Source organism: Buteo buteo, chromosome 15, assembly GCF_964188355.1.
Source record: "Buteo buteo chromosome 15, bButBut1.hap1.1, whole genome shotgun sequence".
Classification (NCBI taxonomy): Eukaryota; Metazoa; Chordata; class Aves; order Accipitriformes; family Accipitridae; genus Buteo; species Buteo buteo.
In genome coordinates, this window is record NC_134185.1 from 11898371 (window position 1) to 11913620 (window position 15250).

Consider the following 15250-nt stretch of genomic DNA (forward strand, 5'->3'; position numbering starts at 1 on the left):
GGATATGCAAGAATATAAAGTCTTCATACATTTACTGTTACAATGCCTGATTCAAACTGGGCTAATGTATTCCACTGGGCACCGATGCAGTGATTTTAACACGAAAATTAAGATTTACCATTATATTCTGGATGTTCAAAAACATCTGATTCTTCTGCTATGCAATGGCACTTGAGGGCTTTATTTGCTACAAAGTTGAAATTAAAACTTGCCACTGTAAGGCCATAACAGTAAAATGCTAAGATTTTATTATTTCTCGGTTTTAAAGAAAAAGATTAATTTTTTACAGGTTTTTTTTCAAAACTGGCCATATCACAAGAAAAGAAAGAGCTAGCAGGGATGTCCTATAATCTTGTATCATAATAAATTGCTTTAAATTTCACCTCCATCTTTACAATTTTCTTTGTGCTTTTATTCATTTTAACCAAATTAAGCGCATGTCTCTTGAACATCATTCCAATACGAGAAAGCTGATGGCTTCCCTGCGGAGCTGTATTGCCAGAAGGCAGTTTGGAAAGTGACAGGCTGTGAAGTGGCACGACGGACAATATTAAACAGTTGCCCCTCAATTAATGAGTGGAGTGACCCACTTAGTCACCACAGCTGAGTCCTCTACCTAATTCAGAAGATATCAAACATACCAATTCAATTGCCCATACTGGGATACCAACTGGTAATTAGGTCCAAACAGATCTGTATGTCCTCTGTTTTGGTAATACACCACAAAACTGAAAGTAGAAATCACTGTTAAAGACATTTTTCCTACTTAGAAAGGTGTATTATTTCCATTGCACAAAATGCAGAAAAAATCATTTACAAAAATGTTAGAAAGTTCAAAGCTAAAGTTAAAATGTTAAAAGCTAAACTGAATAAGTACTGTTCCAATGTTTAAACTTAACATGTGCACCAAGCATAATGCTTCATCCATATGCCTTTATTTTTCCACTAGTTTCATTGTTTACTTTCCCACACTATAGTTTGGCAAGTCAGTATTTAATTATATATTCCACATCTGAATTTTTCTACATTAATTTAATTTGTAACACTAGAAATATCTAACATGGGCCACTAGTTATGAAAATAATCCTTCATGGAAATATTCAAGACTGTTTGTTTTAACTTCAGTAGATCATTTTCCAAAAAATGTGAAATGTAACTAATGTATGAATAATTTCGTAAACCAAAAGCAAAAAACTATTTCCTCTTTTCCCTAACCAAAATTATACTGTGCTGAAATACTATACTTGACCTTCAACATCACAAATAATAATAATCAAAAGCAAGTAGCTTAATCCTCTTTTGTTAACTCTAGGAAATGAACACAGATCCTTGTTCATGAACAGGTCTCCTCAAGTGACTCCACCAGAGCAAGGAGACTGAAAAACTAGCAATAGCTGAGTCATTTTTCTTCCCTACTACAAGGGAAAAATCTTCTGGTGTAAACCAAATCTAACCAAGTAACTCCAGCCTCCCTGATCCACAGAAAGCAAAGGAACACCCAGAGGCAGGTAGACACCCCACCAGCCCTGGCCTACAAAGTCCCTGCTACCCTCATCCCCCCACTGCCAGAAATTATGTTTACCGAACAGTATCCACGTCATTCCAGTGCTGCAGCTGGTTGCATGAAATAGTTCCAGTTCAAGCACTGAATTTTAAGTGGTAGTAACCTACATTCAGCTCAAGAGCCCAAGTTTGGACATCTATTTCATGTTACAATTTACAAAGCTTCCATTTGGTCTTGTTGGTTGTCCTTACCTTTAAAATTCACATGGTAAAATAATTTTGAGAAATCAGGCTGAAGTACTACATGCTAGGATACAGGACAGCTGCCAAGTGAAGATTTCAAGTTCTAATATAAGCATAAGGTAACATCATTCCAGCTTCTTATTCACTACTTGTTTACTAGGTTCCTCAGGTCGACCATTATTTGCATTTACAGGAAGAAAAGCACTCCAAAAAGAAGATTTGAGTGAAGATAAACACCAGCACAAAAGCATCTAAGAGTGGAATAAGACAGTACTGCTTTTACAACATTTGACTTTCCACTTTGGGGAAGATGGGATAGGACAAAGGGAGGAAGTAATATACAAAGTAAAGAAATAAAGGTAAACAGAAACAAAATGGTAGAGAGGAGATGGGTTAGAAGGTAATTAAAAGGAGATGCAATGATAAACAGGCCAAAAACCTGGAAAAGAACAGATGGAGTGAGGACTACGGTGTAGGCCAGTCACTGAAGATTGACTGCCAACTCTGGGTCAGGAAACGCAGGATTGAAAGGTAAGCCGATTAAGCTACTACTTAAGGCACAGAAAATAAAAACAACGACAATAAAAAACAGAGGAAACAAGTCTTTTGGCATTAAAAACCCTACGGATGGTAACATTCCCCTTCCACCAAGATGTGGAACTCACAATCTCCAATAATTAGGCAGAGATTATTTGACACTTCTGCTGCTGCCATTGCTGCCACTGAATTCTTTCGTCTTCTGTTCCATGACTGCAAACCTTCTCCACATTTTTGTCTATAGCCTACTTGGCGACACAAGACAGGGTTTTGTGGTCAGTTAGTTTTGGGTTAACAGCTCTCTTGGCAGACATGGATGAGCTATGTCCACATATACTGCCTTTTATCAGGGTTCATTTTTTCAGGCCATGCAAATACTAGCTTACAGCTGCCTCAGCTGCCTGCGAAATACTTCACACCAACATCAGCAAGTCATGTACTTACACAATCTCCTTCATTATCAGAGGTCCACAGCCACTTAATTTTCCAAAACGAACCACCTCAACAGTAGCTGTACATTTATTGGCACAAACTTTTAAACATTCCACCTTTCCTAGCTACAACAAAAGCAGTTTGAAAAAAATAAAAATAAAAATCCAAATGTCAAATAAACCAGGAGAACAAAATAAGTCATCTGTCAGTTCACAGATTTGACTGAAAACTTTCGAGAAGATCCTAGACCATTTAATCTTCTAGCAGAGATCACTCACCTTCATTCTAATCCCTCTAGGACAAGCTGTCATTTTAAAACCAGATAATAGTCTAAGAACTGACAAGTCACTGACATACAGCGTGCTAACATTTGAAAAAGGTTGCTCATTTGACCTGTATCATTGTTTAACCTTCAGCCCTATTGTTCCACTGAGAGTGATGGGCACAATTCTCCATGGGATCAGGGATTGCACAGAAAGGAACTTTTTTCCTCCTCCTACTAGACAGCATTTTCACTAGACAATAGGTTTTAGTGATGACATCCGGTCTGGGACTGTCCACACCAAAAAGTGTTGCAAAAGAACTGTGGGTTGGTTTAGGCACTGAAAGTCAAGACGTGCACCATTTCCAAGTGTTTAATTATTTCTAGGTACCTGTATTTCCTGTTTAATATAACGAAGATAATGCCCTTGTTGAAATCCTAAAATATTTGTATAAATAAAAGGCTAAGGATCTAAGGCTAAAGATATGCAGCATATAAAGCATTAACCTCACTAGTCTTTAATACTTTAGCATCAAGGAAGCCTAAAACAGCTTCTTCCACAGGCTGCTGCTATCCTTACATGATGGGTGGGAGAGCTAGTAGATCTGACATTGTCATCTCCTTGAATTCTGATGCACACTAATAAATGAAAAGAAAGCAACCTATGCAACAAAAATGACCAATCATGCAAGTGTAATGACAAACAGCAAAGATTCAACATCGCTCAAAAATATCTTTCTAAAAGAATTTGGAAGTTATATGAAAAGGCAAAATCACTCACAGAGTACATGTTCTCAGCTAACACTAAAAGAGTAAACTATGCTTAATGATTCTTTGATTATACAGGCAAATTTAGTGATACTGCTTTCTCCATCAATATCAAAATTCAACAAGCTAACATTTTGAGACATTCTGAGAATATACAACGCGTCCCCAAGTGACTGTCCCTTTCTTTTCTTCCTCTTACCACCAAAACTCAAGTCTTATAAAAACCAAACAAAAGTCCATTAAAACATCTTAAGATAACTTTCAAGACAACATTATAAAGTTATAACATTGTAAAGGTATAGCCCTTCTTTCCAAAATCTAGTACCAACAACAAATGTCAAGGCACAACTATAAATGCTGCCATACTTTAAAATTGTACTTTAAAAGTGCATTTCAGCTCACAGTAAATTGATTTTCAGACTAGGAAAAAAACCAGCCAGTACTCTAACTCTGGTATTAAAGTCCCAAATCCATAACTCTAAGAACAATTTCATTATTGGACATATTATATAACACAGTACAAAGTTTACTGCTCTTTCAAGTAATTACTTCCACATTGTCACTGAAAATAACTAAACCTATATGGACAACATTAGTTTTTCCCAGTATAATTAAAAGTTTTAGCCACTTATTCTGCTATCAAATATAGTGCTGAGACTCCTGGCCTTTTTTTTGAGTAATCTTCCTACAATCCACCCAAGCTAACACACATTTACTGATACATGCTATTGTTAATAAGAAGAATGGCCAATGACAGCTTTCAATTTGGAACACTATGTCTTAACTCAGGTCATAGAAAGGAATGATGGAGGGAGGCTGTGAAGGGAGAAGTCTACAATATTTACTTTTGTGAGGTTCAAACTGCATCTTGGGAAAACATTTCAGAAATTGAAGTTTCTCAAAACAAAAATAAGATGTGATGTGTGGTTCCAGCTGTGGTAATTCAGAAGTACACTTGATTCTTTTCTTGACCCTAAGCAAAACCCAGCTATGCTTCAAAAAAAAAAACAGTCCAAGACATACTCCAAGAATTTTGATGAAACATGTTCTGACCAGTGGTATGGGTTTTCCACTTCTTCAGTCTTGAATATGCTAGTGCAATCAGAGATCCATCTTACCTGCTGCCAAAGACTGCCATGTCCATTGATCTTTCTTCGAAAGTAACGAGCCTTGGGGATGACCTGAGAAGCTACATCTTCTGTCAGTGAAATACAAGAACTGGAGGTAGAGAAGAAACCTACGCTTAAGAAAACACACAGCTTTTCTGGGACCACTCAAGGGTGTAAATCTTTAAGAACCTCTAGTCAAGAAAGGAAGGATCCTGTTAGATGCTTTTTAAAGATGAAAGGATCCCGCTGTTCTTGGAGAAGAACAAGAAAAACAGCTAATTAAACATAAGGAAAAGATCTGCCTAAGCAGGTCCCATTTGTCAGTCCTTTAGCAGCCATTCAGCCGCCACCATCTCTGAAGATGGATTGATGGGTATGGTGAGTCAATCTGAATACAAGCAGACTTAGAAGCTAAAAGGAATTCCTTGTCTCCCTGCAGACCCTGCTGTGCTGCACACAGAGTTGCTAAACCCTGTCAAGACATTTGTCATTGATGCAAAGGAAAACCCAGCTTGCTCTTTCAGCTATAATAATGAGGTATTCATCGCTATGAGTACATTTGTTGCTATAGTTGCAGAGATGACTGAATAAACATAGAAAAAAGATCTTTTGGGCAAAGCAATACTATTTTTAGATAGTCATCTTTCAGAATAGGGCAATGCTTCAAAACAATAGTCTATTCTGACCACATATAATGAAAAATTCTGTTCATGAAGTTCTGATGAATATGAAGATGTAATCCTGCTTTCATTATCCTAAGGAAGTGTTACAGGAATCACACTCATCAAGTTCACAGAAGTAATGAAACAAAAAATGCATTTTTGAGGTAAGCAAGAGCAACAATAATTCTTAGCCTAAATATTACTCTTTTGAGAACATAATTTTATGAATACCATTCTTTTGAGCAGATACAGTTTTGAAACATCTTTTGAAACTACAATGATTTCCCTTATATGTCTACCAATATTGCCTTAGACAAAACTCTACATCAATGCTGGTAGTACTACCTAAAACTCCTTACAGTTATCATAGGGCATACAAACAATTCTTAAATATTGACATAAAACTTCTTGCTTAATGAAAACAATGATCAGATTTAAAGCCTCATTAGAAGTCTTCTGTTGTAAATGTAGTATAATGAACACGCTACACTAGATAACAGTGACTTCAAGTGAGGACGAGGATTGTTTAAAACCTGTAAAGTACATTGTACAAAAATAAAATTTTAAAACCTATGGTTATTTCAAACCCAAAATGCACAAAGCTTTAGAGTCTGCCCTGATTACCACTTAAAAAAACCACCCTAAAATCAAACAAAAAAACCAACCCAACAACAACAAAAACCAAAAAACACACACCAAACCCAAATACCCCAATAAATTAAAAGCTTATAGATACTCTTGTCTCAAAGATGTTTTTAAGGTGGCAATAACACATTAGGATGAGAATTTGTTGACTGAACTGCATTTGCAACACAGTAACCTCAAATGCAGTTGCAATGTCCTTCAAGTTTTACCTGGTACTGCAGACTTACTGATACCTTCAAATACTGTTTTTTAAAAACTTGAGATAAATAACAAAAAACAAAGAGATAGCCATGCTTCACACTTTCAGATGTCCTGCTCTCTCAAACTGCAGAAGTCACCATTGCATCTGTTCCAAGGGTATATTCGTTGCTCAGAAAAAAGCAGCAAAACTCTCAGAGGAAAAGGAACCCTCAGAAAAAGAAAATGTGCTATATAACTGTAGGGCAAACCAGCCATTAACTTTTACTCATTCTAACTGGGGGGGGGAGTTAACTGACAAAAAGAGGCCTAGCTAAAGAAATAATCTTTCAAAACATATAGTTTGATAAAACCCAGGATATTACCCTTACTTGCTTTATTTTCCTACCAATTTGATCTAATACATGCACAGAGCAGATAAATCATAAATGTTTGAAATGATTAAAATAAGAGAAAATTAACACTGGCTATTTGCTCTGGACTGCCAGTAACTCTACCCCTCCTGCTCTCTGTGTGTATCTCCAACTGCTGTATATAGGAATATTCACAGAAATGAAGAAGATTGGCCAGATAACAGCTTCATTCCATAATTCACAAGTTAATCAAATCTGATGGCAAAGACAAGCACAAAATAAAGAAATATTGTCCAAGCACTAGCACCAAAAGCAATTATAAGTCTACTATGAAACAAATTCTAGCCATGTATAAATTTTTTTTCCTCACCAACATATTTGATGCTTTACTGCTGGGTAATAAGACAGTCAATGTCTTAGAGAGTTTATGTTCAGAGCTTTCAGATAGACAGAGAAAGACCTGTAAATAGCATCTATTTCATTGCTGACTTTAAAAAGTGCCACAGTCAGAACTGTTAAAATCCAATACACTGGAATGCATATGGACAATTCAGAAATCTCCTTTGGACAGGAAAAAGAAAACTGTTGAGCATAATTTCAATATCCTAGGTTTTGGGAAGCAGAGGATCATTTCAATAGTCATGTGCTGGCAATTAGATTTAACTAGCATGAGATTTGTTTACAGATGTGTTTTACCTAGAAATTTTTCTAGGAATGCTTCCAACCATGTTCTTCCTGTGATTTTAAATGAGGTTGAATAACCTGGAACTTCAGAACACTTCAAGAAACTATAGTTTTATGTAAGAAACCATTTTTAAGATGTGTTCCTTTTTGTTTCTTATAATTTCAAGCTCAAAGTTATGTGTCCTAGACAAACAGCCTTTCCCCCCCTCCATGAAAAATTTACTTCAAAATCTACAATGTTGATCTTAAATAGACAACCCAAAAATGCAACAACACAAATACAGAGAAGCAAACAAAACATTTATAAGTGCTTTATCCACACAAACGTCTCATAGAATTGTTCATGATTTAAACTTTCCAAAGACTGCTACTTTCTGCCAGGTTTTATTTTTTATTAAAGTCCAGCTTATGCCTTATCTCCTTATTTACTTTTCAGGCACTCTTGGTTAGCCAAAGTACAATTACTGCTCCTCTTGGGGCGAGATTCATCACCTGCTACAGGGTCAAGGAAATGACAAAAGCAAATGGAAGCTGGCAATCTGATGTTCATTGTTGTGTGTTGATGAGACACGGGACTACTTCTAACAGCAGTGCTGAGAAAAACGGGTTCCTCTAGAAGAAAGTATTATCCAGAAGCCATTTAACTCACAGAAGAGAATAAAAGTGTTTTGCAGAATGCTAGGATATGTCTATACTGAAGAGTGCACAATGAAGGACAGGAACTCATATATATTTGCAAGTCATACGCATTACTTCAGAAGACCTAGGGCAGTATTTTAATAAGTAAAATGTGGAGGTGTTAAGTAGAATGGGCTCTTAGTAACCACTGCTGAACATGAAGTGGGAGTTTAGGCACAACTCATGATTCTTATACTATGGCCAAATGGGGACTAGAAGTAAAAAGATTATATTCTTACCTATGAAGGAGGAAAGTGTAAACAACATAGCTCTCAGGCATTCCCTTGAGCTCAGAGACATTTCAGACTTAAAGCTATTAACTTCTATATCATCACTCAAGATTACGAAACTAAAGAATTATGTTTTGCCAAAGTACAGGTTTTAAATATGGGAAAATACTAATTCAGAAGGAATGGGTAGCCTAAAACCACTTTTCAGAGTACCCCAAACTGCCAATCACCCCCCAAGCATTGCTGAACACTTGGTTAGCAGAGGAACTCACTGGAAGCTAAAAAAGCTAAGGGAAACCTATACCCAACACTGCTTTGCTGCCTTCAGGAACACAACATAAACAACTGAAATAAACTTTACCTTTCTTGAAGTGTAGATGTCGAAAAACGGTTTGTTTCGAACACTGAATGGTTCCTGTGTTTTGTCGATAAGACCATTTTTCATCTTTTCATGTCGTGGATATATAATCTCTTTCTCTATACATGCAAGTCGAACATTAAAATCACAGTCTCCAACAGGCTGTCCCTGCCAAGTTACAAAAATCAGTTTAAAACCAAACACCAAATTATTTCAACAGTCTCAGTTTTCCTTACGCAATATTTAGAATCACACAGATTCATAAAAATATTATTAAATCATTACATGTTTTTGCCAAATACTCGGTTTTGAAGCATTTGTCTCAGGCTGTAAGAGGTTTAATCAAATCAAAGTTCATAGAAAGATAAAAACTTGAAATACATATTCAAGCATATATGAGTTAAATACCTAAATACCTTTAAAGTTAAGCAAAATAATTTAAACATTCCCTAATTATAACTTTGGATATAGCAGCTACATATTTTTCCACATAGTTTTCCTCTGAAATCATTTAGCTCATTTTGTTCATAATATTTTTAATACAACACAACAATGCAATTTACACAGTTAAGTAAACTCATTCCTTTCAATGTACTATATTGATGCCTTCAGAGAAGCATTAATTATGTAAACGTTCACTTTTCTGTCACAGAAAAGAGAAAAACATAGCTGCAGTTGGAAAATGTGCCACTAAACAGTGGCTGCAAAAACCTGCAAGATATGTGATGGCTTGGTCACCAAAAGGTAGTAAAAGCCCTTCTCTAAGTCTCAGTAGTGTACTCTGACCTTTCAAGACCTGAAATAAAACAGCAGCTTTACATTGCTCTTTATACATTTGATGCATTGCACCAGATCAGTGTGAGCATTCAAAATGCGTGTTTGTCAGATTAATAATTGCTTGTAATGGAGTTTATTATATCTTGAACACTAGACAGTGAGGAAAACACACTGTGGATATCACTAAGAGGAGATAAGCAACTGGCAACTTATAAGTTCTAAAGTTAGTTTCAATCAGACATGCCACTTTCATAGCAATAAGGCACAAAACTCATAGATTCGCATCGTTACAAGGACAATACAGCATTGGAGGCTATTTGCATTAGATCATCCCTCATTTTGCCACCCCATGCACACAAAAAAATAATTTTCAAAAACCATCCCTTTCACAGTCCACAGAAAATAAGCTTGCAGAGCTTTGGCTTCAAAACCAGAATTTTTCAAAAGCTGAAAGCAATGAGCACAGGAAACTGGGAAAACACAGGACTCTCATCATCAATGGCAGTGGTACCAATGAGCAGGAGAACCAGCAACCAGGTATTCCCTGTACTAAACACAGATAGAAGAGAAATGGAAAGAGAATCTAAAAGGAAAAAAGTCCTGCTCTAACGCACATCAAATAGAATCAGAACTGGTCAATCTGAAAGAATGCAAAGGAAATAAATGGCAAAATGACCTCCTGGTGACGCATACAAAGGTAAGAGAATGAGTAATATCTGCACAGATAACTTAATTAAGAGAAAAACAGAATGCTAGTTTTAGACCAACATGAGTTTAATCAAGTTCTTCCCAAACTCATCCTGGCTTTCACCAAAATCTTCTGCATCTCATGCTCCCAAAAAGGCATTAAGTTTCTCTCATATTTCTTTCCTTACTAGATCTCTATGAGAAGTCCTCAATTGTTCATTGCAACAGCTTTAAGAACTATGTGTTGCTCCCATACCACATTAATCCACAACAACCTTCTTAACAGGACTCAGCTTCAAACTATACAAAGAGAGGCAGCACAGCCACCACCTCTTGGTGGGGAAGCACATTCTGCACAAAGCCAGTGACAACATGGGTGAAATGTCTCCTAATCTCTGGTCATCGATCCATGCTTGTGAGGAAGAAGGAAGCCTATCTGGCTGCTAACTTTGCCTACACTGTCACTTTCATTTCATACGTGGAGGTGTTAGTAATAAAGAGCTATTCAAATGAATGGAAAATTAAGAGTATGAGAAAATCTAAAAGGCAAGAGAGTGGCTCACTCTTTGTTGATTCATTGCAGAATACAGCTGCACAATCTACAGAATTTTAAGGGCCGTACACAAAATTCTGGAGAATCATTCTTTCTTTCTTTCTTCCCCCATGTACAGCATACCTGAGAAGTCATCTATACAGTGATTGAGCTTGTCCTGGTTTGTATATCTAATTAAAACATAGAAAACACATCTTGACCTCAGTAACAACTGACCGAAAACTGATTGAAGAATTATTTCCTGGGAAAGGTGTATACATATTTTTTATTATTTCTAAGAACACCATAAACTGTTCTCTAGGTAAATTTCAGCAAGATCTAGTGCACATGCTCTCTTCCCCACAGTAGCTTTTCCACTGAGCCACATTTTATGAGTAGGTCTGAAAGAGCAAAGGAACTAATTAATGTTTCAAATATTTGAGCTTCCAATAAGCAGTAAAGTTATTTAGAGAGCTTCCTTACAATGATTCATTCAAAAATGCTTTCACAAAGTGACTTAAATTTATTTCAATCCCTTAATAGTTAAATTAAAAGCTGAGACGACTTCATATGCATCATAAACCAGCTGAATCACTTTCTTTTCCTTTAAATAATCCTTTCACTTCTCACATCTACTTGGAAGCAATTATTTCCTGCAGCTCTGCCAATCATATATTTTTATTTCAAAGCTTGTCAAGCACATGAGTATATTACCACTAGGTTCCATCATATAAAGGTCAGAGCCAGGCCGACAGAAGATTATATGAGATGGGAAAACACAGATGCTGCTGCCAAGCAACTTCTGCATCAGCCAACTAAACTAAGAAGTTAAGGAATATTTCATTCTCCCAAAAGCACGGAACATTAGCAATAAAAAAATTAACATAACATTGAATTTTAATCAAGGACATACTGAATAAAAGCAATATTGGAGGAGGAGGGCTTTTTCTTTGTTATTAGACACTTGCTGTAATTACAAAAAATGCTGCTAATACACAATGTATTTATCCCAGACAGATCCAAAACCTTCAAGTGGTAAAATCCTAGCTTTTAGCAGATAAGTAGGAGGGTAATGTAGGCTGCAATAAATAATTTGCAGACCTTGACAAATACAGGAAGAAATTATTTAGTATATTGTCCTGGTTTCAGCTGGGATAGAGTTAACTGTCTTCCTAGTAGCTGGTACAGTGCTGTGTTTTGAGTTAGGTATGAGAAGAATGTTGATAACACACTGATGTTTTCAGTTGTTGCTCAGTAGTGTTTAGACTAAAGTCAAGGATTTTTCAGCTTCTCACGCCCAGCCAGTGAGAAAGGGGGGGCACAAGAAGTTGGCACAGGACAGAGTCCGGGCAGCTGACCCAAACTGGCCAACGGGGTATTCCATACCATGTGATCATGCCCAGTATATAAACTGGGGGGAGTGGGGATTGCCGCTCAGGGACTAACTGGGTATCGATCGGCAGGTGGTGAGCAATGGCACTGCGCGTCATTTGTACATTCCAATCCTTTTATTATTGCTGTTGTCATTTTATTAGTGTTATCATTATCATTATTAGTTTCTTCTTTTCTGTTCTATTAAACTGTTCTTATCTCAACCCAGGAGTTTTACTTCTTTTCCCGATTTTCTCCCCCATCCCACTGGATGGGGGGGGAGTGAGTGAGTGGCTGCGTGGTGCTTAGTTGCTGGCTGGGGTTAGACCACGACATATATAAAGCACACATTTAAAAGTTGTCCAAAAAGAAGACATTGATGTATATATAATCTAAACCCAGGCAACAAATATTAGTATGTTTTTAGGCAATATAGATGTTTTACTAATTTAAGCATTCAGATGTTTGAGATTTTATTTCAACATGTAAGTTTTTACTTGTCTGAGGAGGATGAGGGTCACCACTGCCTAACAGTGTAGTTACTGGAGTACATTAGATGATAATTTCTGTTCTAGACATTTTTAACCTAAAATAAGTTTGTTAGCAAAGGATAAAACAAAATTAACAAGTAGCATGTGTTTCCTATCTATGTTAGAAAGTTACACTTCCCCCTCACAGTAATTAAAATGTATCCTGAAGCAAAATATCGTTTAGACAAGCCTCAAGAGAGGAGTCATCTGTTGAATCAACACCTCTTCCTTGAGCAGTTGAATTCCCTTCACCTGTTGAAACTCTGTGCATTGCACCAAGAGGTCACAGCATGAAGTAGGTTTGCAATAGATGTGACACTTTAAAATATGATTTTGATTTTAACACAATCCTCCACACATCCTCAAAACATAAAATGAGATTTCTACAGAACTCTGAAATCCACCCAGGGTTGAACATTTCTAAATTTAAACTTACAATATTTCAAATTAACTTCCCAACAGAACCCATACATAGTAAGTCACATAAGAACCTAGTGTACCACAAAAGAAATACATGTTTAAAAATACTAAAAAAACAGGGTCTGTAGCTCATTTAATATCCATTATCTTGAGGGGGCAGGAGAAGGCAATTTATTTGCTGAAAGGAACTAAAAAACCCAACCAACTACAACAACAACAAGACATGCAAGGAGAAAGGTACCCCTGAGGAGGTACCATCACCCTCCAGGTTTAAGTGTCCCTTCCCCTGCCTCTAAGGTTGAACTTGTGGTTACAGCTCAGTAAATTCAGTGAGACTTACATGGAAAGTCCTTTACCTAGGTGGATGCAGTACAGATAACAAAACAGGGTATGTAGGTGCTAAATCCCATAAAAGTACTTTCTCTTAGAATTTTATATTTATCTGGCATTTTCCCAATGCAGCTATAGTAAAAAGGGAAATAATGCCTGGGCCCGCGTACACAGGTGATAACTAGCTTGGGCCAGGATAAACTGAGAATGTTTATTCTCTTCCTCCATGAGATATGGTTCGAAGTCTACCTGCCAGCAAAGCACACTCCATTTGCTTTCCCACAGCAGTAACTTAGACATGAATAATTCATCACATACATGCATATACGTTCCACACACATCTTCACTTATTGAGCCATAGCAGAACATATGTCACAACTGTCTTAGCTTTAATGATTTTGGGAGAATAAAGAATAAGCTCAGGCTGATATTCTACCCTGTGTTTAACATTATTATTCACAATTCAAGGCACCCACAGCTGACATCTGCATTTCCAATGAAAGCCCATTATTAGTTCTCCCATCTTCTGAAGACCATGCAGTCTAATATTTTGCATTTTTTACTAATGATCTGGCATGTATTTCTTCTGACCGTGGTTTGATAGATGCTGCTTTTTTTTTAATAAACATAGCTTTATGTAAAAACAATCTGAAGGTGCTGTTTCATCCTCCAAATAAGATTATTATTATATTCAATCACCTAAAAGGTTTTTTTCATTTCCAATGTTTTCTTTTTAAAACAGGACTAAAAGTAAAGTATTAGAGAAATTAAAAATTCTGTAGAATTATGACTCCTAAGTTTTTAATTTCTAAAAGGCAAAAGGCAAGACAACAATTATAATCTGAAAATACATTTTTAAATTTGTTTTTTTCTAACTTTTATCACTCAAATATTCAAAACAGATATGGGAATGACAAGGAATTTAGCAGTTTCAAAATGGTTTCTAAAGTTTTCTTGGCTTCAATGAGGTACAGTGTGTGAAGTATTGTTTCAATTGTAACAATTCAACCAACATGCTGCAGGAAAACAATTACTATTTATATGTTGTCAGCTTATACAATGGAATATCATTTTCATTTACCACAGAACGAAAATGATTTGGGGAATCAGACCTATTAAAAAGACTGCTTAAGACATGTATTGAATTATTTGAATTGCCTTTAAAAAAAAAATATCCAAAACCCCCACACTGAAAAGAAATTCAAATATGTATGAATCAACAAAGGAAAGAAGTTTGTAGCCCATGCATAAACATCAAGGCCTAATAGAACATACAAATATAGCTCCACACTTATTTTTTTTATTAACATCATAACTTGAATGAAACAGCAGGACTGTCAAAACTGTGACTAAACAGATAAGATCAAACCAGAAAAAGCAGATCGTACTACAAATATTGTTCCCTTTCTCACTCTTCTTCTCCTTGGATTGCTCAAAATAGAATACAAATACAAGATAAAAACCATAAAACCTTATAACAAGTGGATGAGAAGTTTGCTTCACCAGTGTAAAGGTAACACATGTAAGGCAGAATTATGATAAGTTGAAGTGACTGAATTATGATTCTCACCATTAATGCTGTGCAATACAGAGGCAGATTCATGGAAATGAGCATCTACCATAGACGAACACCTAACCCCTCTCTTTTGAAAACAAAGCTCCAGTTAGGCACCAAAAGCTTAGTAGTGGCTATTTTGGGAGCACAGACAACTCAGTCCAAATCATTGTTTGATTACATGTACAGTGGCTTCATTTAGGATCTTTATAATCCTTATAAATCCTCCTGAGCCTTCAAAAACAGAACTCAATAAGGGGATTTTACTGGGATGTAAATGACTAAAACCAAAAGGAATTATGTTCTGTCTAGACTGGCTGCCTCCCCCCAAGCAATCTGAGGAGTACATGAACTTCCCATTTTAATCACAGAAGTAAAAGTCATAA

General features: G+C 36.3%; 1 protein-coding gene across 2 annotated transcripts in view; it reads right to left on the reverse strand.

Moving 5' to 3' along the window:
- RNGTT (RNA guanylyltransferase and 5'-phosphatase) overlaps positions 1-15250 on the reverse strand; it is a 184192-nt gene that overhangs the window by 104499 nt on the left and 64443 nt on the right. For both annotated transcript variants that reach the window (XM_075046597.1, XM_075046598.1), the window contains exon 11: positions 8666-8830. In XM_075046597.1, coding sequence (XP_074902698.1) covers positions 8666-8830 — 165 coding nt within the window. The remainder of the gene's footprint in view (positions 1-8665; positions 8831-15250) is intronic.